Source organism: Gracilinanus agilis, chromosome 3 (assembly GCF_016433145.1).
Source record: "Gracilinanus agilis isolate LMUSP501 chromosome 3, AgileGrace, whole genome shotgun sequence".
NCBI lineage: Eukaryota > Metazoa > Chordata > Mammalia > Didelphimorphia > Didelphidae > Gracilinanus > Gracilinanus agilis.
In genome coordinates, this window is record NC_058132.1 from 158,789,885 (window position 1) to 158,815,600 (window position 25,716).

General features: G+C 37.0%; 1 protein-coding gene across 2 annotated transcripts in view; it reads left to right on the forward strand.

Moving 5' to 3' along the window:
• The window catches only part of ARHGAP32 (Rho GTPase activating protein 32), a 262,767-nt gene that overhangs the window by 140,507 nt on the left and 96,544 nt on the right, over nucleotides 1-25,716 (forward strand). For both annotated transcript variants that reach the window (XM_044668328.1, XM_044668329.1), the window contains one exon: nucleotides 3,427-3,508. In XM_044668328.1, coding sequence (XP_044524263.1) covers nucleotides 3,427-3,508 — 82 coding nt within the window. The remainder of the gene's footprint in view (nucleotides 1-3,426; nucleotides 3,509-25,716) is intronic.

The following is a 25,716-nucleotide window of genomic DNA, read 5'->3' on the forward strand; positions in this document are numbered from 1 at the left end:
TAAGGAAGAATTAAAAGGTTTGTAAAAGTTACTGTGATCATTTGGATAATGAATTGGGTATAAAAGATTTCCCCTGCCTTACTGGGAATGCAGATGGGGAATGGGAAATGAATTTGTAGTTGCATTAATTGACAGAGTTAATAATTTACTAGAACTTCTTGTAGCAAGAAGTAAGTAAGAGTATTGGCAGCAGCTGCGGGGAGCAATCCAAGGTTGAAATTTGTCTGGGCAATATTGGTGATGGGAAAGGGAATAAAGTTGTAGAGAGAAAGTCAGTACAGAATTGAACTGGCCATTCATGAGGTCAGGATAAGGAATGGAGGAATGAGCCAGTGCAGAGGTAATGACCTGGGAAAGATCTGAGAAGTGGAATGATTGGAAGTCACTGTAAGAATACAGAATATGGTTTGCGATTGCAGAATGGAAGGAAAGGTGGAATGACAACAAATCATAAATTTTCTTATTCACTTCCTGAAGAAAGTATTCATGATGTACTATTGTGCCTCCCTCTGATATCCTTAAAACACTTTGTGAAATCTCTTCTTTGCCATTATCTCTACCTACCTTATATTATACCTTACCTATGTGTATATTCTTTTGTCTTTTTATTTCCAATGTTGAGCATAATATAATGCCATTGCTCATAAGAGCTCTTTATACATGCTCCTTGGATCGTATTGGAATGGATTATTTCCCAGTAAAAGCTTAAGGTCTTTTTTGCATGAATTGTTGTCCATAGTGTTGGCATAATTTCTTGAATACCTTGAATATAGAAGTATAAGGCTAAGGTCTAGTCTGCAAATTTTTGGCTGTACTGATAGAAGCCAGAAGTAAGGCTGAACAAAAGATTAACACCCTCACCAAAATGGTGTCCTATATTCAAATAGTGTCAGCAGTGCTAAAGTTTAAAATAAGTTGATCCTGGGGAGTAATGTCAAGGAGAACAAAATAGATTTTATTTTATTTTTTAATTAGGGAAAAGAAGTAATAGAATCAGTGCAGGGTGTATGGGTGAATACAGACAAGGAGAAGACAGGATTCCTCAGCTCTTTATTTGCTGCTGTTCTACTGAGAAGTTTTGGATTAGGACAAAAAAAAAAAAAAGATTGAAGGGAGATTTGAAACTCACAACAAAATGGGGAGATAATAGAAAATAAATCCAAGTCAGCAGGTCTAGATGAACTATACCCCATGCTTAGTACTGAAAGGACTGATGAATGTGATCCTTTAGCTAAAAGAGAGAGAATAAAATAGATATCACAGAACAAGAGAAAGACAATTTGCACAAAACTGAAATTTCAAGCTTTATGTTATTATATTTGGTTTCTAGGAAAAAATTCCAAGATGTATTAAAAAATATGTACTTAGGAGAGGAAGTAGTAATCACAAAGAGCCAACATGTGATCCTCAAGACAGGTCAAAGCCAACTAATTTCATTTTATTTCATTCAAAGCAAGTATTTTTAAGCATATATTATAAACCAGCCACAAGTTGCCAAGGATACAGAGATAAAATGGAACCACTCCTCGTATTCATACTGTTTCTGCTCAGAAGAATAAGTATTTACTACATGCTTGTTGGTTGCCGGTTGCTTTTTAAGTAGAGGGATGAGTTTGATAAAATTCAAGATTTCTTAAAAAATGAGAACCATTCAAGATACATAATTTCTGAATATTATTCATGATGAAATGCCTGTTTATGAAGCAGGCAAATAGTTAATTATTTAAAGTAGTGCTGAGTTTTCATAGTTTAGCAATAGTTAAAAGTATAGATCCCTAAATTGAAGCAAGAATGCAACAAATAAACATGTGAAAGCAATCCTACACTGAAGGAAAATGTGCAGTTCAGAATTTTATGATGAATCAGACTCTTGGAAGCCTTCTCTATTCTTCCCCAGAGTCTGTCAATAGAGGGATACACGAATGATGTGGTTTCCAACGTTTTCAGCAGTAACATCTGCTGCATAGCAGCCCACTTATGAGCACATCTAAGGAAACATCTATAAATATTGCCTGGGAACAGTTTTCTTTCTATTTTTTCATTTGTTTTTAGGGTGTATATTTACACGTTGGTTCTGTCAACTATGGTTATATATACTGCAGTATTTATGCTTCCATAGCATAGCACCAAGAATTTCTAGGACCCAGAGAAAATAATGATGTTATTGATATTAGCAAATCTATATATTCTTTGTCCCTAGTTAAATAGATAATGCTTTATTTAATTATAACAACAGTCATGTGAGAGAGGTATTATTAATAATAATAATAATTAGTAGTAGTAGTATAATAATAATAATAGGAATTGAACTTAGGTCTTCCAAACTGGGTGTTTTTCTTTCTACAAGAGGCTACCTTTTTGCTCCATGAGTTGTCAGCTCTCTCTCTTTCCTCAGGAATAGGAGGCCTCAATTCCCTTGTCAGTAGGAGTTGTTGAAGCAATAAAAGAATGTAGATTTGGCACTTCAATGGCCACAATCCCCATTTCCAGCACATCTCTTTGTTCCATGATAATACAGACCAGTAGAGCTCCTTCCTAATGAATATATCCTCATTGAGGCTAGTCTTGTCAAGCAAACATAAGATCAACTTGGATGGTAAAGCAGTAAGGTGAAATCAGAAAATGTGTCCTGTTGAAGGTGGTACTTAAGATGAATGCTTGAATAAAGCCAGGGTAACTAAGAGCGGGACAACTGTCTAGGCATGGGGTTAGCTACTGCACAGACACAAATGTAGGAGGATGAAATATTTTGTGCAAGGAGCAGCAAGTATACAAGTGTGCCTGGACTTTAGGGTGTGTCAAAGGGAGTAATGTGTAAAAGACTGGAAAGGTAGAAAAGTGCTAGAATGTGAAAAGCTTTTCATGCCAAATAGAGAAGTTTGCATTTGTAATAGGGACCATTGAATGTTGTAATGAAGGGCAAGGGAGTAAATAGAAATCATTAAACATTATAAAGAATCAGCTTAGAGAATGGTTTAAAAATATTGTATTTAATTTTATTTTTTAAAAAAAGCAAATAAAAGCTACCTAAAATTTGTTACAATTGGTAAGATATCAACATTATTAGATGTGTATTTTTATAGAGTGTTTTGGTCGAGTATAAATCTTCTATCTTGTACATATAATATTGCTAGATTTAATATTTATAACTTGTGGAAAAAAGACTATGGGCATTAACAATCTAAAAAGCAAATTTGCATAATTGGCCATGTTAGACACACAACTACAATTTTTCTGTAGCAACAGATTTGTTTTGTTTTTGTTTTGTACAATTGGATTCATCTGTTACTTGTGACAGGGCACAGTAGAAACAAATGGGAGGCTCTGTGGAGCACATTAGTCAAAGTTGAATTGGGAGTATTTACAAATTGGGCTGTTTGCTGTTATGTATTTCAGTCTTATTGCTCTACTTCTTTTATTTTGTAGGTGGGACTATTTCCTGGTCACTGTGTTGAGCTAATTAACCAAAAAGTCCCTCAGTCAGTGACAAATTCAGTGCCCAAACCAGGTAAGTCCCTTTTACTTATGTGTTAAAAAAACCCAAAACTATTATAAGTGACAAATCTTTTTTGCTTTCTATAATTATTTTTTGTTGTTTCTTTCCACTTGGCTCTCTATTTGTTAGTATTCATGTAGACTGTATATATGAAGCTAATTTGGTTTTTATTGTTTTCTGTTTCTGATCACTTAGTGTCATCTTGCATATGTTCGATAGCTGAAAGGATTTTATTACATGTTTTTTGGCTACAATATTTTTCCACATAAGTTTTGCTTGCTAATAAAAGGAGAAATAATAGATGTTTGGGGTCTGAAAAAATTAGTAAAAAGGTGAAATTATCTGAGGTTTAACATATGAAGGAATTGTTTGTTAGTGCTTTAAGAATCCAAAACCCTTCATAAAAGAATATTATGTAGATTTTCTGGGACCTGTTTTGAATTTGGTGTTTCACATGTGCTATGTGAAACAGTATAGTAAGTCAAATATGTGATTCAAGTTAATCAGAAGAACACTTTTATTTTTTGTTGGGGTAGTACTTAAACAGAGCAGAATTTCAAAAGCTATGAAGTCCAGCTTTTAACAATCTATTTATTATATTCTGGAAAAGGAGCCCTCCCTGAAAAGCTTTTCATAGGGAAAGAAGGTGTATAATTTAAGGGAAAAATATTTCCCTCTGCATTTTCTGGTTTGGCAGGTAATCAAAGAGACAAACTATCCAGTAACCATGTTTCTGTTTGCCAGTAAGACCAATTTATACTGTTTAAAAGTAGATCTGGGGTATGATTTGGAGAAAAATAATGTGTTTTCATAATACTATCTTCCAGCCCAGGGGCCAGTGGTAGGTGTAGAATCAGTCTGAATCTGTAGCGTTGGCTATTTTTCCCGCTTAGTCCATAGTGTGCCAGGCTGGCTTGGCTTGAAGTGATTTGGTTTCTGGTTAGGGAAGTGTAGGCCTTATATTCTGTTTAAAAATCCTGAATTATTGGGCAAGCTTTTGTATTCTAATCATGCCTGGAAAATTATCCCACTTTTCTTCCATTTTTCCTTATGCTTTAGCTTGCAGAAATTCATCCTTTTCATATAATTCCATAATAGTCTGCTTCACAGTAGAAGGTATACAGTGATTTTCATGGCATTTTTACCCACTGTTAACTTGTAGATAGAAGAAATTGTAAATACTGTACTCTAGCGTTAGTTGAAAAGAAGCACTTATACCCCAGGCAAGTTAGCTATCATACATCATCCTGTAGCCAATAGGTGTGGTATAGTGATATCAGCTGTAGCACTAACCAGCTTTCTGTTTAGGCATGCCTTGAGTGAAACTCTTTGGGCCCAGTTTTCCTTATCTATAATATAAGGAATGTGGACTAATAACCTGGTCCTTTATTGCTCTGCAGTTTTAAAGGTTGGCAATTCAGAGACTTATCAAAAGTATATTCTCTAGAAAAGTCTTTTAAAAATGGATTATAGCATGATCAATTTTGAACCCTGGACCTGAAGTCCAGGAGGACTTGAATTCAAATCCAGCCTTAAAAACTTGCTAGCTTTGTCACCCTGAGTAAGTTTTTTAACCTCTGCTTAACCTGGTTTCTTCACCTATAAAATAGTTTAATAGTAGTGTCTACCTCCTTGGACTGTTGTGAGGATAAAATAAGATAATATTTGTAAAGCCTTTTGCCAAACTTAAAGTAAATGCCAAATTTCATATGTTTGTCATTGGTGAAATGGTCACAAATAGGTGGTTTATAGTTTTTATTGAAATAGTAAATTCATGAAATAGTGTAGAATAAGCATTTATAATTAGAAGTTTCTTACCAGTAGCATGAAAAGTGAAGTATTTTACTATACTGGTAGCAAAACACACACTAATACACACACATGCATGCATGTTAAATTATAAAATAAGAAAATTAATTAGAAAATAGAGTTCTCCCATCAATCTGATCCTATGTAAAACTGATTAGATGTTTAATAGCAGTAGCAGTTAGGATGGAGCTATAATCTAGCAATTAGCACAGTGTCTATCACATCTTAGGCATTTAGTGAATGCTTATTGACTGAGTGAATGGCTGATTAAGTCTCTGTCTTGTGTCTCTCTATCTTGTTATTTCAAGAACCAAAATATAAATTTATTCTGGATGTTGAAAATGAACCATAAGAATTCACTTTTGAGAGGACCAAGGTGAAATAATTTGGCCATGGTTTTGGAACTCTACTTTTAATGGTAGAGCAGGTGTTAATGTCTCTGGATCCTGCAGGCTAGACCTCAGCAGGTACTAGGAAATGAATACTGTTGATCAACGTAATTTAGAAATCTACTTCAAACTGCCAAGAAAACCCAAGTGATCTAAAATAATTTATTTGTTGTTTGACCATTTTTATAATTCATTTTAATTTTGACCATTTTTAGAATTCATTTTAATTTAGCAAACTTTTATGAGGGGCAAAACTATGTTAAATCCCAAGTGAAATATCAAATACATTTTTATATTTGAGTAAAATACAACTTGTTCAGTGAAATATTAAATTAATAATTCATTTTATCTGCTATAAAGATAAAAAATAATAAGCGCTGATATAATAATATAAATTAGTATTTTAATTAAAGCCATGCTGATAGATAAAATTATTAGACCACACGCTTGTAAGAATTCAAAATTGCTGCCCCAGCCATTATTACCTCTCATCTCTTCCTGAAATCTGCTAGCCAAGAGGGCCACTCCCCCCTAACCCAGGAGATTTAAACTGTTCTCTGCCTGGAGACATAGGCGTCCCCACGCCCAAAGAACCAGAACCAGAAACCCGTTGGACCACGGGAAATGTAGTTTGATAATTTCCCCGTGTCCATAGAAAATACATATATATATACTTAAAGATGGTATCTCCCAAATTTCATTTTTACACTGCTTCATTAGCAAAGTTAATAAAGGACTATAAAAATCCAAAGATAGATTGGGGGCTTGTATTATAGTTAAAAGAATTACAAGAAGTTGATTTTTCTAATAGAATATATCAATCACCACATGATATTTTGAAGGTATGATAGTGGCTCTATTCCCTACTTCCCAACCAAAGAAGAGAGTTAATAATAAGATGGGAGGGAAAGAATATTAAAGTTTAAGACAACAATTACATTTTAAAATTGTCTACATCTTAAAGCAGTATTCTTTCTAGATGGATAAAGAGACTTATCATGCCCAGACACTGTGGTCCATTAAAAAATAGAACTTTATTGGGGGCAGTCGGGTAGCTCAGTGGATTGAGAGCTAGGTCTAGAGATGGGAGATTCTAGGTTCAAATCCCGGCCTCAGACACTTCCCAGCTGTGTGACCCTAGGCAAGTTACTTAGCTCCCATTACCTAGCCCTTACCACTCTTCTGCCTTGGAGCCAATACACAGTTTACTCCCAAGATGGAAGATAAGGGTTTAATGAAAAAAAAAAAAAAGAAATAGAACTTTATTTATAGTCCAACAAGACCTGAGTTCAAGTCCTATCTTACTATTGACTACTTGCATGATCTTGGACAAATAACTAAAACTCCAGGCCTCATTCTTTAGAGGGGTTGGGTTAGAGGACCTCTGAGGTCACTTCTAGCTCAGTGAAATATGAAGTAGACCTCACTAACAGTCTATGTAAACTAATTACCTGAAACTATTGTGGAAATTGCTTTCATTTTTCTGGATGATTTCTATAAAATCAAAGATGTGGGTTTAAAATGAATAGGTTTATGTATGAATTCAAAATATGCTTAATTATTTAAATAATTACAAACATATCACAACTTTCAAAGTTATGCAGTGGTCTTTATGGGTTACTGAGTCCAATTAAATTTTATCTAATGATTAACTTTCTAGTGATATGAACTTTTCTAAGCTTATCCTCAAAGGACAAACCTTCTTTCTCTTAGCTTCCCTTCAGATTATCAAAGTATTTTTTCCAGCTTAGCTTGGCCTGTCATGAACCAGTGTCACCTCAGTAACAGAGTGGAGTACCACAGGACTGCACTTGTGATTTTTAAAGTAGGTTTATTGATGCCTTTTGTCTTTATATCACAATTATTTCCCATACCCACCTCCTCACCCCATATTGGATCTTCTATGACCCCTCCTCCCCAAATTAAGTAAAAGCATCCAATATGGAAATTGTATCAACAATGTATGTACATAGAATATTGTCCTCTTAGTCCTCTACTTCTCTGTGTTGAGGAACTTGTTGTATCATTCAGTTGTATCCAACTCTTTGTGACCCCATGGACCACATTATGTCAATACTGTCCATGAAGTTTTCTTGGCACACTGGAGTGGTTTGATATTTTCTTCTCCAATGGATTAAGGCAACTGGTGACTTGCCCAGGATTAAACAGTTTTGAACTCAAGTTTTCTTGACTCCAGACTTGGCGCTCTATCTATTGAACCACCTTGCTGCCTTATATTGAGGAATTAAGTGTGTTTATTTATCTCTTCCCTAAGATCACCTCATTTTTACTTTCTTTGAATTCAGCTTCCTTTTGATTTTTAGTAGTCGTGTAAATGACCATTATTATTGTAAGCCCCTACCTTCCATCTTAGAATCAATACTGTATATTGGTTACAAGATAGCAGAGAATTAGGGGCTAGGTAATGGGGATTAAGAGACTTGCCCAGGATCACACAGCTAGGAAGTATCTGAGACCATATTTGAAACCAGGACCTCTTGTCTCTCAATCCAGTAAGCTAAATTGTTCCCAAACTGTGTAAATTATTCTCTTAGTATCATATAATTTCACTCTGCTCTGGTTCTTTAAAAATCTTCCCATATGATAGTTTTCTGTGAAGAGATGAAAAGAGGGATATATTTGGAAATGAAGATGATATAAGAACAAAAAGTATGCTTACTATTTTTTGAAATCTCCCCATGTGTCTCTGGATTTGTCATGTTCATAATGTCTTATAATAACAGTAATATTTAAATTTTTTGACCATCCTCCAATTGATGCCTACTTACTTTGCCTTCAGTTATTTGCTAGCAAAAGTGTGCTATTGTGACTGATTTTGGCATACATTAAAACACACACACATATAAATATAATACATATACATCCAGTAGTGAAATTCTAGGGTCAAAGGTCATACACACTATACTCATTTTTCTTACAGTACATTCAAAGTTTGATTTACTTCACAGCTCTGTTAATAGTACATCAGTGTACCTGTCTTTCTATAGACCTTTCAATATTGAATATTCACATTTTTTGTTATGGTTTCCAATTTGCAGAGTATGAGAGGAAACGTCAGTAATTCTAATGGGCATTTCTCCTACTTTTAGAACATACTCTCTTTCATGAGGTCATTTATCGTTTGAAGTTCTTTTTCACTAGCTGTCTACAATGCCTGGAACACTCTTTGTTCCTGATACCCTTCACTTATCTAAAGTTCCATCTTCTGTAAGCATTTACGATCCCTCTTCAATATTTGTGTCTTCCCTCTGAAACTACTACCAATTTATCTTTTCCAAATCGTGTTTGCACGTAATAGTTTTTTACCCCGTGTTTCCTTTTAGGCTCAGCCCTCAAGAACAAGGAGTTTTTTACCTTTCTTTTATATCATTGTGCCTTGCACACACTAACTTTAATAAGTATTAATTGGCCAAATGGATAACCTTTTATTCATATCCATTTTACCACTTATAAAATGGTAGCAGCCCTTAGTATTCCATTTTTATATTGTAAGATGTAAGGATGGAATTTTGAGAAAAGGGAGGTGGAACCAAAGGAAGAAAATACAGTTGGTAGCTGAAACCAATAGGGGATTCTGAGAATTTCTCCTGGGAGGAGGGAGAAGAGTGGTTTTGGGGTTGGGGGCAGAGAGTAGAGAGGAGGCAGAAAACCCAGCTCTGATCCATCCGGAGGCCTTCCTGAAGTTCTTCTCCTTGAAAATATTATTTCCTGATTCCCTGATCACAGCCATTGCAACACAACTCATCCTTCAAGACTCAACCATCCAGTCATCTGAGATTTGGACTCCACTGGGAGCAAATTTCTCAGACCCCCTCACTCATTTCCTGTCCTTGATGAGAGACCCTTTCAGACAAAACCACCATTATAGGAGAAGATAGCAAATAGAAATAGAAGGGGAAGGGGTGAGGAGAAGCTTAGGAGTTTGAACTATCTGGGTTCCTGCCTCAGTGAAGGACCCTGTAGGATTAGTGAAGAGGGCACCCCCAAATCCTTCTACCCTTCACTCCTTTCCTCAATCCCCAATTTGTTAATAAACAAAAGACAACTAGCAGCCAGATAGCGTTCTTGAGTGCCTGGGAGGCAACAAGGTAGAGAGAAGCCACAGCTTGGTCAGGCAGTCTCCATCATTCAGCCAGACCACCCGCTGTGTAGTTAGCCAATCTTGGGGGAGGCTTGAGTGAGCCCTGATCATATTCAAGTTCAGATCAAGGTACCAACTACCTCCTCTTGTAGAGAACCCTTCAACTCTTGAGGGGTGGAATGATCAACTAGGTCACCCAGTATTGAGATGATACTCCCTTAAATTCTCCCAGTGTATATTTGGTCTCAAGGGTGGGATGAGGAGAGAGTCACCACACAGACCCTCTTTCTCCTACTCTCCCTTCTATCAACATCCATTCCTGGGCCCCCTTTTTATTACAAAGATTAAAATTAATATACAATAACTCCAAGTATTACATTTTATAAGATTTATTATCACTTTAATTAGAGGAAAAGTATATATAGCCTGAGCAAAGAGCAGTTTCCCAGACCGCGAAAGTGGGAGAAAAGAGAGAGAGGGTGGAGTTACAGAAACTTTTATATACAAAATGTAAGGATGGAATGTGGGGACGAAAGAGGAATTCTGAGAAATGGAGTCCTAGGGTACAAAATTCTAATTATACAATATCAAATACCTAATGTTTTAAGGAAATTGGTTTAACTTGTTTTGAAAACTTGAATGTCTTAAGTGGAAGTCACACTTAATAAAAATTTAAATATATTTTCAAGTATGTGACAGTAAAATTTTGGGAATTATTGCCCTATGAAAGTTGGTCCTTTATAATTTAGTGAATCCAAATATTTCTCAAGGGACAGAAATAATTATTGAACAACTCCCCAGAGTATTTTCTTTGTGAAAAGGGTAAAAGGGTAGAGAGGGAAGCTGTTACAAGAAATATAACTTCATTTTCCCAGTACAGTCAGATACCTCAGAAGGGATAGTTTTAGGTACTGGACCTGTATCTTGAGCTTCCTAGTGAGGAAACTCCTTCTCAATGAAAGTTTCTGTCTTCTTTTCTTAGAGTTGCCTAGAGCACTGAGAGTTAAGTAACTAATTCTGCTTCATGGTGCTATTATGGGCCAGAGGTGGGGCTGGACCCCATATCTTACTGACTCTGAGGCTATCTCCATATCTAGCACTGCCCAGCTGCCTCCCTACTCAGAGCAGGAACCCAGAAGAGTTTCTTCTGTAGTTTTAAAGGCCAGTATAGGAGAGGCTTTTAATAAGCATCAGATGCACCCATTTCTGGTTTGATCCTCAAACAATCTAAATTTTCTCTGTTACTAAAATTAAATAGCTGCACTCCATAGAAGTAATATCTTGCCTTTGAAATAAGGAAAGTAGTGTATTTCAAGCTGACTGAACTTTCAGTTGTGGGCCCAGAAAATATATTGATTGATAGTGCCTTGCTGCTATTCGTTCATATGGGGTTGGTGGTGAAAGGGTTGTGTTTAAAGCATTAAGAACATTGTGTCTCTTAAGTATGAAGCAACTTGCTGGGCAGGAATTTGCAAACATAGAACTGCTTGTGTCACTTTTTTGCCCATAGATTTAACAGGATTAAGTATTTTAATGGGAAGCAGATGCAAAATTAAGTATTACATCCCTTCCCCCTCTTCTACATTCTCTACTAATTTATTCTTTCCCCTTAATTCTCTTCTTGCACCCTTCCTTTTCCTCCCCTCCTACTTCATTCTTTCCCCAAACCCTTCCTTCCTGCCTGCCTCTAGCCCTCTCCTTTTCTTCCTTCTCTTCCCCTCAACCATCAGCAGGTTTCTATTACATGCTTGTGCCTCTAATGGAGGAAACAAGTACAACACCCCCTAACACCCACTCCATCCCATCCTCCCCACCCCTGTGTATTTATGTAGTGAACTGACAGGAATGTGTCTGCGTATACTCACCATAAAGTGGTCTGGGAGAGAGAACACTAGAAGTTCAAAGGAATCAGGCAGTGGGGCTTCATGTAGAAGGAATGCTTTGTTTTTGTTGTTCAGCCATTTTCAGTCATGTCCAACTCTTTGTGACATCATTTGGGGTATTCTTGGCAAAGATTCTCTAGTGATTAGCCGTTTCCTTATCCAGCTCATTTCACAGCTGAAGAGTTAAGTGACTTGTCCAGGGTCACATACATTAGTTAAGTGTCTGAGGCCAGATTTGAACTCAGGAAGTTGAGTCTCTCTGACTCCAGGCTCAGCACCATCTCAATCCCCCTACTTTTCCTTTAAAGGTCAGCTTATGTGAAAGCTTCTTCAGGAAATTGATCCTTGTCTCCTGAGCTACTGATGTTTTCCCTTATCATTACCTTGAAAATATTTTATATACTTTTATATGCACATTATATCTCCCTTAGGGTAAGAATTGTTTCATTTTTATCTTTTATTTCCTCAGTTTTGTTGTTTTTCAATTGTATCTGACTCTTTGTGACCCCATGGACCATAAGCACAACAGGTTCATCAGTCTTACACTATCTTTTGATTTCTTTCCAGCTTTCTAGTTCAGTGTTTGCATGATGTTCTCTATGCATCTTATCTAACTCTGCTACCCTCTTCTCTTTTGCCTTCAGTCTTTCACCACATTTAGGCTCTTTTCCAAGGAGGCCCATCTTCTCATCATGTTGCCAGAATATTTTAGCTTTAGCTTCAATATTTGACCTTCCAGGGGATAGTCTGAATTAATTTCTTTAAATATTGACTAACTTGGTCTCTTTGCTGTCCAATGGACTCTCAAAAGTTTTCTCTACACCTGTAGTTTGAAAGTGTTAATTCTATGATGCTCAGCTTTTCTTATAGTTCATTTTTCACAGCCATACATTGCCCTTGGACTATAAGCACCTTTGCTTTTTAGTATGCTAGCCAGATTTGTCATAGCTTTCCTTCTGAGGGAGATGCACCTTTTAATTTCATGGCTATAGTTGCCATCTAACATAATTTTTCCATTTCTTCTCCTTCTGTTTGCCAGGAAGTAATGGGACCAATTGCTAAGATCTTATGTTATTTTGATGCTAAACTTTTACACTCTCATCTTTGATCCTCATCAAGAAGCTTCTTAATTCTTCTTTACTTTCTGCCATCAGAGTGATATTGTCTGTACATCTGAGATTGTTGATATTTCTCCTGGCAACTTTAAATCCAGTTTTTTATTTACCCAGCCTGGTATTTTGCATGATGTACTTTGAATATAAGTTAAATCAATAAGGTGATAATATTACAACCATGTCATGTTCCTTTTCCAATCTTAAATCCATCAGTTATTCCATGTTCAGTTCTAACTGTTGCTTTTTGACCTGTATACAGGTTTTTCAGGAGGCAAGTAAGATGACTGGATACTCCCTTCTCTTTGAGAACTTACCATCTTTTGTTGTGATCCACTCAGTCAAAGGCTTTGGTAGTTAATGAATTAGAAATAGATGTTTTGTTGGAACCTCTCTTGCTTTCTCCATAATTCAGTAAATGTTGGCAGTTTGATTTCTGGATTCCCTACTCTTCAAAAACCATGCTATTGTAATTCTTGGTTCACATATTGCTGAAGCCTAGCTTGTAGAATCTTAGACATAACTCAGGTGAGCTCGGTTGTTCAACAATTTGAACATTCTTTGGCATTGACCATCTATAGCTGTGATGGTGAACCTATGGTAAATGTGCCAAAGGGGCATGCAGAGCCATCTCTATGGGCATGCCTGCCACCCTCACCCCCCCACTAGAGTTCCTTACAAGAAAGCCAGAGGGATTCAGGGTGGAGTTGTTCCTCTCCCCCTCTCCATGTGCCTGAGGACATTCCTCACTTCCCCTATCCCTCTGCTCAGTAGCCAATGGGAGAGCTTCCTCCATCCCCTGTCAGGAGTGAGGCACTGAGGGGAGGTGCTCACATGCTGCCTGAGGGTGCAGCACAAAAGGCAGCCTGTTGAGTCTGTGGTGATTCCTGGGGTGGGGTTGGAGAGGAGCTAAGTTTGAGGGGAGCAAAGCTCACAGTGTGGCACATAACTGGAGGGGGGCAGAGTGCTCAAGCTACTCTCCTCCTCCACTCTACATATACCTCTCATTACCTATCTCCCTGCCCAGCAGCCCAATGGGAGTGCTTCCTCCCTCCCCTGTCTGGGGTAGGGGTGAGGTTGGGAAGTGGGGGTGGGTGGGGTATGGCATTTGGTCAGAGGGCAGGGGTGGGCATGACACTTGGTCAGGGGGTGGTGGTGGTGCTGGTACTCCATCTCTAAAAGGTTCATCATTACTGATCTTGGGACATAAACTGCTATTTTCTAATCCAGTGACTATTGTTGAGTTTTCCAAATTTTTGTGGGCATACTGAGTGCAGCACTTTAGCATAGGGATTTAAAAAGCTTAGCTGGAATTCCATCACCTCTACTAGCTTTATTGTTAGTAATGCTTCCTAAGGCCCATTTGACTTCATTCTGATTAGTAACCAACATGGTTAACAATGATGTTAAGATCTTTCTTGTTTAGTTCTTCAGTGTATTTTTGCTACCTCTTCTTAATCTCTTCTACTTTTATTCGGTCCCTACCATTTTTATCTCTAGCATATTGCTTGGAAAATAGCTTATTTGATTGATTGTTTAATCTGAAATTCCAGTGAAGGAGGTAAATAGCAAGAATACAGGAATATTATTATTCTTTACAAACCAAGAGTAATATAGCCTGATTCTACGTCTAGTACTTCCTTTTCAATCACAATACTAATACTCATTTTACCTCCCAGAATTTGATGAAGCTTTTGCGTTACCCATTTTTGTCCATACTGATATACATAATTGAGACTTTTTTGAACTGTCTGAGCTTCAGAAACCCAATTTTCATATTCTAGTTTCATTGATATAAACTGCTTATGACTTGAATCCCACATATGCTTTTTTGATGCACTTTGCTATAAGCAGTAGAGACAAAAGGGGAGTTCCTATTATTAGCAAAAACATAATAAAATGCTGATTATTTTATTTAATATTGTCTCCAACCACGGGATCCTCTTGTTATCAATTTTAGAAAGAATGTGTTAGTTACATTTTAAAGGAAGAGAGGGATTCTAAGATGGAGAGATTAGGAGGGAAGTACACTCCAAGTATATGGAGTGCAGGTAATGCAATAGCATCAAAAGGGAATGTCTCACATGTAGAACTGAGAGGAAGCCAGTTTTGCTGGATTGAAGAGTGTGGGAAAGCTGGAGTTATATAAAAAGACTCTAGAAAGATAACCATTTTGGGAAAGACTTTAAAAACAAAACAGAGAAATTTATGTTTAGGAGGAATTAAGGGATAGTTATAAGAGTACTGAATTCAGAATTTATGAAAATCGAAGTTCAAATCCTGCCTCAGACACTTTGTGATTTTGGGCAAGTAACTTCTGTCTGCCTGTTTCCTCATCTTCAAAATGGAGACAATAATAGCATCTAATTCCTAGAGTTCTGCAGATAAAATGAAAATATTTATAAAGTAGCCGCAAACCTTAAAGTACTGTGTAGATGCAGTAAGTCAGTAAACATTTATTAAATGTCTAATACAGTGTTTGCACTGTGTTGAGTCCTGAATATACAAATAAAAACAAAAGATAGTCCCTGCCCTCAAGAAGTACACAGTCTAATGCAGGAGACAGCATGCAAACAATAATTATGGATAAACAAATTATATATGGGATTTATAGGATGTTATCCACAGAAAGAAGAACTAGAATTAGGGCAGATTGGAGAAAGCTTCCTATTGTTATGCAGGTAATAAAGTCATTACTAGGGGCCTTGGAGCCTGTAACTAGACCAGCAAGAGATTGGGTTGGATGTTATCAAGGTTGAGCAACCTCAACTGGAATGAACTTGGTATAGGTATAAATTTAAACCCTGGAAGCTAAGGGCCCAGTGAATCTACACTGCCAACGTTAGGCTCCTTTAAGATGTCTAGTGGGTGGTAACTGCCTCTTATTGGATGATGGCAGACTGGTAGGAAGTGACTGACAGAACTTCCTGTCCCAGCAATGGAGGTTTGGTTTAACCTCAAAGTGAACCCCAAACTGATCAGTATTCTTTCCTCTTCCTTAATCTCTTTAGCCTTGGTGGTATAGGAACAATCACAAGATTCTCTGATAATGACTAAGGGATTTATTGAAACTGGGGAAGGAATGGCCAAGGTAAGAGGGCTTAGGTGTTATTAAGCTATTGCTATGGTCAGCTGACTGGTGCTGGCTAAGATTCCTAGAAGGTTTTGGCAGGCCCTGCCCTCAGCTAGAGCTAAAAGGACTCTGGTTAGTAATTAATTTGATCCTGTAGCTAATCAGTCGAAAAGGAAAAGGTGTAATTGGATTGCTCTTAAGGAGGGTCCTAAGATCTAGGCTATCCTATTTTCCTACCCATGATTCCACCACCCTTCACCACCTGGGGCCAAGGGGGAAGGTCAGGGATAAGTAGGTGATCACGGTGAAGACAGGGGAAAACAGAACCCAGAGTTTGCAGGGGCTTTTATAGTCTCAACCCAACTGCCGGTTGGCACCTGCCCCATGGCGCATGCCATCGGCAAGATTCCATTCAGGGTAACTGATAGCTTAGCCTAGGCTAATATTGAGATGGAAGAACCCTGCATTACACTATAGAAGGTGGAATTTTATTTGATCATCATACAATATTGTTGTTGCTGTGTATGTTGTTTTCCTGGTTCTGCTTACTTCACTTTGTATCAGTTCACATGTCTTCCCAAGTTTTTCTGAAACTATCTCCATCATTTCTTATGGCACAATAATATTCTATCATAGTCATGCACCATAACTAGCTCAGCTGCTCCCCATTTGGTGGGCATCCTTTTAATTTACAATCCTTTGCCATCACAAAAAATTTCTGCAAAAATATTTTTGTACATATAGGTCTTCATTATTTTTCTTTGATCTTTTCTTTAGTCTTGTTGTTGGGTCAAAAGGTATGCACAATTTTTCCCCTCTTTGGGCATATATCTAAATTGCTCTCATTTGGACCAGTTTTCAACTTTATCAACAGTGCATTATATGTCACTGTTTTTTCATATTACCTCTAGTATTTGTCATTTTCCTCCTCCTTGCTGTGTTTTGTTGATAATATTTAGAAATGCTGATGATTTCTGCTGCATTTATATTAAACTTTGCTAAAGTTACTAATTATTTTGACTAACTTTTCAGTTGTTTTTCTAGTGTTTTCTGAGCTTAACATTGTATAATTTTCAGAGTGATAGTTTTGTTTGCTTGTTAACTGTTTTCATTGTTTTTGCTATAGTTGGCATTTCTAGTACAATATACAATAATAACGGGGATAATAAACATCCTTTCTCATCTCCTATGATCTTCTTGGAAAGGCTTCTAGTGTATCTCATTATAGATAATGCTTGCTCTTGGTTTTATTTATTTATTTTTCAGTTATTTTTTAGAAAAATTTTCCATGGTTACATGATTCATGTTCTTACTTTCCCCTTTACCCACCTTCCCTTCCCCCACCCCCCATAGCTGATACACATTTCCACTGGTTTTAACATGTGTCATCAATGAAGACTTATTTCCATATTATTGATAGTTGCTTTGATGTGGTTGTTTCGAGTTTACATCCCCAATCATGTCCGCATCAACCCATGTGTTCAAGCAGTTGTTTTTCTTTTGTGTTTCCACTCTTGTAGTTCTTCCTTTGAATGTGGGTAGCATTCTTTTCCATAAATCTTGTAAGAGGGGAAAGAGGGAATTATTATGGTTGGACTAGATATTTAAGGTTTGGTCGCCAGAAGTCCATTAACTCTATTTTAAAATAACAGAGACCCAAGTCAGGATGACTTTCATGGTGGTTTATTTACAATTAGGAAGGTTGAAGGTAGGGAAATTGAGAGAGAGAAACTCTGGCCCGGACCAGAGGCCCGAACCAGGTAGGGATTCAGAGGCCCCAACAGAGTGGCGCAGAGGTTAATTAAACAAGGCTTCTAGCCACAAGACCTCCTCTAAGAAGAGAGGCCTCCTTGAGGCTAGAACCTCCAGAAACGCCAAGGAAAGAGAAAGAGAGTCAGCCTAACTTACCTATGTGACAATTCAAAGGGAAGCAGTCTGAGGTCTCACCAGAGCTTCTTCAACACCAAGTTCAAAGTGCCAAAAGCCTTCCACAGGAAGTTACCATCAAATTTAAAAGATAGCATCTTTCGTCACTTCCTGTGTCCACCTCCAGTTTCACATAGACAAAGGGCAGCCTCAACACTGTTTTGGACTGCCCCTTGTTTTTGATTTGTCACTTACTATCACATGTGGGCAACAGACCTCCCCCTCCTCACTTAATTCTAAGTTGGGTGGGGTGATGTTATTTCTGGTGGCTAGAGTCTAAAGAATGAATGAAGGTGAGCTAATTCCATTTACACAATCCTTCAGAGTTGTCCAGGGTCATTGCATTGCTGCTAGTACAGAAGTCCACCACATTCTATTTTACCACAGTGTGTCAGTCTCTGTGTACAATGTTCTGGCTCTGCTCCTTTCACTCTGTATCAATTCCTGGAGATCATTCCAGTTCACATGGAATTCCTCCAGTTTATTATTCCTTTGAGCACAGTAGTATTCCATCACCAGCATATACCACAATTTGTTCAGCCATTCCCCAGTTGAAGGGCATACCCTCATTTTCCAGTCTTTTGCCACCACAAAAAGCGTGGCTATAAATATTTTTGTACAAGTCTTTTTATCTATGATTTCTTTGGAGTACAAACCCAGCAATGGTATGGTTGGATCAAAGGGCAGGCAGTCTTTTAGTTACTTTTGGTTTTAAAGAGATACTATTCATCACTTTAAGAAAATCTCCATTCATTTCTGTGGTTTCTGTTATTTCTTATAGGAATAAGTGTTGTATTTTGTCAAAAGCTTTTTCTCCATTAGTCGATGTAATTTTATGCCTTTTGATGTTTTTGTTATTGATGCAGTCAATTATGGTGATAGTTTTCTTAATATTAGACTAGCTGTGCTTTCCTACCAGAAATCTCACCTAATTACAGGATATGATCTTTGTAATGTATTGCATTGATTGCCTTTCTAATATTTAATTTAAAATTTTGAATCAGTTCATTAGCAAAATTAGCCTATAGTTTTCTTTCTCTGTTTTTGCTCTTTCTTCCTTTATATTTGAGATGTTGTCTTTTAATAGACAAGGAACAATATATTGTGAAAAGAATTTATGTAATTTCTCAGACTTAAGGCTTGCTTCACACAACTTTTTTTAAAAAAATCTAGATTTTATTTATTTTTAACATTGCCATCTGCCAGTGAGAGATTCTAAAACTGAAAGAAGCATCTAAAGTTCAGAACTGCTAAACAATTTTGGGCTTCCCATACTATTATGCCTCTATCTCAGTAGGGAAGATTCTCTTCATAACATTACTGAAATGTTCAGCAGTTTGTTTTTATGAAAAGAAAAACAGTGTCATGATATCTGCAGTATGGTATTAGATCATTATATTTGTGGATGGTGGTACTTTATTAATAACACAGTTTTATAGCATTTTAAGGTTTACAAAGCAAAAAGAAAAGTTCTGTATTATTGTGTTCTTGGAGTTATTTGCATTTACCTGTTGGAGAGAGAGGCATTAGTGGAAATTCTAGTGTAGCATTGTTATGGATTTTCTAAATTAGTCAGGAAAGAAATACTATTTTTGAATAAAACATAATGAAGTTTTGTCCTAATATATTCTTGTTTAATCATATCATTTTTGAATTGTATACTCCCAGCGTTTCACTAAAATCCATTTCTTTCCTTTTTTCGTGCTCTTCCTCCTAATTCTTTCACCTTTTCCTTCTCTCTCCTTTCTATTATCATGGGCAGTTAGAACTATGAAAAAAGTGACAGTGTTATCTTTTTGTTGAGTTCTATGGAGGAGGAAGTATTTTCTTATATTAAAATCTTCCATTAAAGAACAGAAACTACATTTAAACTCAAGAGAGAACTATATCCCTTGGTTTTGATAACATTTTCTCTCTGATGACATTTTTCCTCTGTGTCACAAGCCAAGGATCATATCCATATTGAGTTTCAATACATGCCATCTGAAATGTAGTCTTTTTAAAAAATAATATATGTGTTTCCTTCATTGTCATTTGGATTTGTCTTTTGATTCTTATATATGTTGACTTTGATCTGAAATTTTGCAAAAAAATTTTCCAACAGTTTTGTCCACTCCTTTACACATAACTTGAGAGAGTCTCATTACACAAAATTTTTGAAAAACTCTGTTCTTGGCTATTTCTGGATCAAATGTAAAAGATCTGTCATTTAAAACCATACCTTTCCAGTGTTTTTACACCTCCCTCTCCACCATTTACTTTGAAATCCAATTTTGTTTTTTTTCTCCCACAACAAATTGACTCCTAGATTTAGGCATTTTCACTGGTTGTCCTCCATGCCCAGAATTCTCTCCCTCTTATCTGAATTTCTTGGATTCTTCCAAATCTCAACTAAAATCCTATCTTCTATAAGATGTCTTTCCTAATCCCCCTAAAACTTAGGGCTTTTCCTGTGGGATTATCCATACTTTATCCTTTGTGTATTTTATTTGTACTTAGTTTATTGTATGTTCTTTCCCCGATTAGATTGTGAATTTCCCCAGAGCAGAGACAGTTCTTTCCCTTAATTTGTATCCCCAGGACTCACTACCGTCCTTGGTACTGTTAAGGGAGAAACCAGGGAAAGGTGTCTTGAACAGTAAATATGGGTCCAGGTAGGTGTGTGAGAGAGGAATGACAAGAAGGGGCCCAACAAGTAGGGAGACTAAAGTTTAACAGCAAAGGGGTGTCTGTTACTGAATTGGCCGTTACGTCCAGCTGCCACTCTGAAGAACCAAGACTAGGCCTATGGAAACCAGCAAAGTAAAGGCAGGAGTTTTATAAGTTAAGGCAACACATTTAATCAAGGCCAAATTGAGATTAAGGATGGGAATAGGGTTTACTACACCTAAAAGCTAAGGGCAAACCACAGGGGCAGGGGAAAGACTTGACTACACTCTCCTATGATCTAAGCAAGACAGGGCCCAAAGAAAGCTGTATTGGAGTCACAAGGGAAAAGTTCCTCCCAACCTGGTTCCAGCCAGGTTTGGTCTGATTAGCTGAGGATCTCAGGGTGGCTTTACTTGGGATCTCACGGCTAATCCAGGGATGGTTTCAGGATGCCAGGAGTCAACTCCACCAGAACAGGTGATCCAAGGTATCCAGGTAGGGAGAGAAAGTTTGCAATGCTGTCCACCAGATCACAAACCACTTCCCTACTTGGTGCTGCTCTGCAGGTCTGATGTCCTCTGCTGTAAGCCTTCACCTCTCTCAGGATCCCAGGGAATCTGGATACAACTCCCCTAGCTCTGAGATCTTCCAGGGTCAGCAGTAGTTTGAGCCAACCACCATGGAGCCCTTCTCAGGCACAAGCCACTTCTTCCTTCCCCTGCATTCCATTCAGAATGTCCATGACCTCCAGCTAAGGCTTTTCCTAGCCTCCTTACACACCTACTTTTAAACTTATGCCTCTTACAGTACTGTTACGATTAAAAATGATAAAGACTGATATAATACAGTACATAGTACGTATTTAATAAAAATGTATTTACTGACTTACTGAATGACTTGGTAAGGTTTGGAGGGGGGAAATATTTAGCATTTTAGTTTCTTAAAAATTAATTTCTGCAATTTAGCTAACTTAAATACCACCCTTTATAAAGTTCCTTCAAGGCTCAGCTTGGGAGCCAACTTCTGCAGAGAGGTCTTTTCTTCTTACTCCAATATTGTTAGTGCTCTTCACTTAACCAAACAAGAAATCACTTTTCATTTACTTGGTATACACAATGTATTTGCTTATCTATGTACAAGTTTTATTTTCTTAGTAGAGTATAAAGTCTTTGAAGGAAGAGATTATTTGTTTTTTAATCTTTTATCTCTAGTTCCTAGCCCTGTGTTTTGTTTAGGGTTATGGACTTACAACTTAAAGTAACTTCAGAGATTATATTACTGTAGAAGAAACAGAAACATAAAAATAAATCATTTGCCTGAGGTCTTATTAAATGGAAGAACAGGGATTGTAGTGCAGATGATCTCTGGCATTACCTGTACTTGATTAACCCGTGCTGACTCTTTGCAATCATCAGGATGGTAAAACACTTTGAATCCATGTCATGTCAGGGTTGTCCTAAGAAACTGCCAAGTTTGAACTAGAGAAGCATCTGAAGGGTTGTCATGTAGAAAAGGAAGAGATTAGACTTCTTCTCTTTGGCTTCAAAGAGTAGATCCTTAAGTGATAGGTGGAAGTTTTAGAGATAAATGAAGGTTTGATGTCAGGAAAGCATTAAAGTTTTCCCAACACAGAGTGAGGCACCTCAAGAGATGATAGGTTTTTTCTTCCTCTTTGGAGGTTTTTGAACAAATGAGATGAACACTTTTTATTTAGGTGACAATGTAGATTTCTTTTACATTTGGTTTGGATTATGTGATTATTGAGTTCCCATCCAACTCTAAAATTTATTCTGTGATTCTGTTCTCCAGGCTAAACATCCTCAGTTCCTTTAAATCTCATCTGGCATGGTTGCAAGGCTCTTTACCATCCCAGTTGGTCCTGTTCTGGATGCCTTCCAGGTCATCAGTGTCCCTTCTAAACATCCCAGAATCAAATTTTATAATGCATTTGTGGACTCATTAGGGCAAAATAAAGCAATATTATACGCTTCCTAGTCCCAAAAAACATGTATGCTTCTTTTAAGGTGTCCCTAAGGTCTTTGAAGCTATTCAAACTTAAAATTACAGAGACTTTTGGGACATTCTATATGTAAGTTTTAAAATTAATATTCAATGCCTCCAAAGTATGATATTTATATGGATTTTATTAAAAGCGCAGGGAAAGAGTCCCAACTCACCCTTACCATGCCGCCTCCTCTCCAAAAAGCCCAGTCACCATGCCCACAACAACCATATACAAAACAGCCCAATAGGAAAAGGCTTAAGTAATTATGGGTGTGGTGAAAGGGAGTTTGGGTAATGTAGTTTTAAAGGGGTACAAGGTCTTTTCAACTTTACATATATCAACTTTTTTGGCTACCCTAGCATATTGTTGACACGTTTTGAGATTTCTGAGCAATAAAACCCCAGTTCTTTTTTAGACAAACTACCTATCATCCCTCTCCCACCTTGCAAAATTGATTTTTTTTGGTACCCAGATGTAAGACCATATATATCATGTTATGGGGATGATTTGAGGAAAGGTGTGTGGTATAAGGGAATTTGAAAGGAGGTTGTCAGAGACTTGCTAAATGGGTAATTTAGGTTACAGGTAGGCTGGGAGTAAGGAGATTCAGGATATGAAAGGGCTGAAGTCAGGAGCATAACACAGAAGGGAAACAGATCTTCAGGGAGAGGAGAAATTAAACTAAACAGACAAACAGCAGGCTTTACAGACTGGGACTTAGACTCAAACACAGGCTGAGGGAAATAGACTAAACTGAAATTAACAAACAGGGTTTAGTTAATTTCACAGGAAGGGACTTGTTTTGAAGTTATACCTTCCTTCAAGATGGATACCCCGGCTTCCCTTCAAGCCCAGAGTATGTTGGTTCTTTCCCTCTTCTTCCGTCTCTTAATAACTAACAGACAAATTATACTAATAGGTCTGTTGAAACACAAAAGGATTTATTATCTTTAAAGGATGCTTTGTCCGGAAAGTGGATCAAAGGAAAGCCCTAACAGTTGTCTCAGGAACCTCAGGTGGGGGAAGGGAGGCAGAGATGGAGTCTGAGTAAGGACCAGCCTTTAACTCAGCTTACAAAATACTATTGATAACTAAAGGGAATAAAAGATGACTGACTAGTTTCTTTATATCTAATACTGTCAAATAACAATTAACCCTTCACAGATTTGAACTCCTCTCTAATTATTCTCCTTATTAACTACACAGACATATAAGGTAAGGGAGGGAAGGTAGGAAATAATATTAGGGAAGGAAGATATAAAGGGTTTATCCAAAATAATAATTTCTTAAGTAAATATATCAAAGCTAGGCTAAATTTCAATACTACAGCTAGGTAAGGAAGCAGCTCGGCTGATCAGACAACCTTCCTCCATGGGAGACCCTAATCAACTGTCTTTTCCTCCAGATTCCAAACTCCTAACAGCTTTTGGAACTCAGCCAAAGCTTGAAAAAAACTACATGACCCCTCTCTCTATACTACAAATGCCCCTTTTCTTTTCAAATTGTGCAACTAGCACCATTTTAATAGTTACTAAAGTCTAAGGGATTACTACTCTTATACTAAGCTAAATTCTTATTAAGTTCTTATCCCTAACTAATTTTCCAAAATAATAAAAGGTTGCTATCTCCTAAGCTATGCTACAACTAAACTAAGCTAAAACTAAGACAAGTTAAGGTAAAAGTATAGGAGAGGAATGGGGATTTCAGTTTTTCAAAAAACTTTGAACATAAAGGAAAACAATTACATTTTAAACATTCACACATATTCTTAAGGCTAATTTTTGCTAACTAGAACAAAGTAATGAATTCTATCTATGCATCTACCTAATTTTATGAACTAATCAGATAATATTAACTAAGAAAAGTTTTGCAAATATTTTTGCAAATAAGTTTCTAAATTCTAGTTCACTTGCTAAAGTTAGTGTATGAATAGGTTAGTACACTTATGCCTATGTTAGAAATGTTAGTAATAATAAGTAAGCCTATAATTTTTTAAGTCTATTGGTTAAACCATAGACCTTTGCTATGTACAATATTTACAAAGAAAATTTTAGGAAAACTGCCCCTGTACTAACTTACTAAACTAACTAAACTGTCCCTGTGTGTTAGTAAAATTTACTGCTAATGGTTAGTAAGCAAAATTACATATGTTCATGACATGTCAGGTGTTTTGAGTAGAACGGTGTCTGTACCAAAGTAAGAGACTTTCTTTTACTAAGGCAGATATACCCTTCTCTCTTAAGTGTAAGTTTATGTTTCACATGTAAATGTGAAGTCAGGAAAATGTTTTATGTGTTTTCTAGTGACTTATCCGTGTAATGATGTGTTACGTACTTACTCCACCGGAATTCTTTTGCAATTAGCATGTACTGTTTGGATGGAATCTAGTGTTGTGTGCAGTGAGAATTCTGTTGGATGTAAGTTATCTCTTTCCAAATACATGTGTCCAACGCTGATCTGATGTTCCTCTTCACAGTGTGGATGTCCTTCTTACGATAGATGTATTTGGTCACGGATGTCTTTGTAGTTCTCAGGTTTGCTGTCCTCCTGAAGATCTGCAAAGTCAGCAACAAGTGAGGCGTTCGATGTACCCGCGCTTGTCAACTTCTGACTTGTGTTGCATGACGCACCAGTGCTTGTCAACTTCTGACTTGTTTCAGGAACAAATTTTTAAATGTCTATCATATATGATTATTTTCTCTTCTTTCCTTTTGTGATTTTAATAAAGATGATTATTATAGGTAACAAAAAAAGTTCGTGATTAAGTCTTTGTGCTTTCATTCATTCGTCGTCATCAGTTTCTAGATCTGGTATTGATTGCAAATCAAATGTTGTGTCTTCTTCTTTCATTGATTCTTTTCCATTGTCATAATTATTTACAGATGATTCTTTTAAGTGATTGAGATTGGGATAATCATTTGGGTGTAAAATTTGATTATTGGCTCTTGGTCTATTTCTGCTTCTGACTCATGCTCTGATTGTTGTTCTGTTTGTTGCTTTGTTTCTGTGGTCTTATGTATAGATTTTGGATTTACTGAGGACTTGATTGATTGATCAGTTGGTGCTAATTGATTTTTGTGTTGTATAGTTTCTGGGTCTTGCGGTCGTTGTTGTTGGGACATGTCTTTAGCTGGCTTGACATGGGTGACATGGAACCACGGATCTTTTCCTTCAATTTTGATTGCACTTGGTGTTGTTAATATTATTTGGAAAGGTCCAAGCCACTTGGGTTCTAACACAGACTTCCTAGCTAGAAACATAGCGAAGTTTCT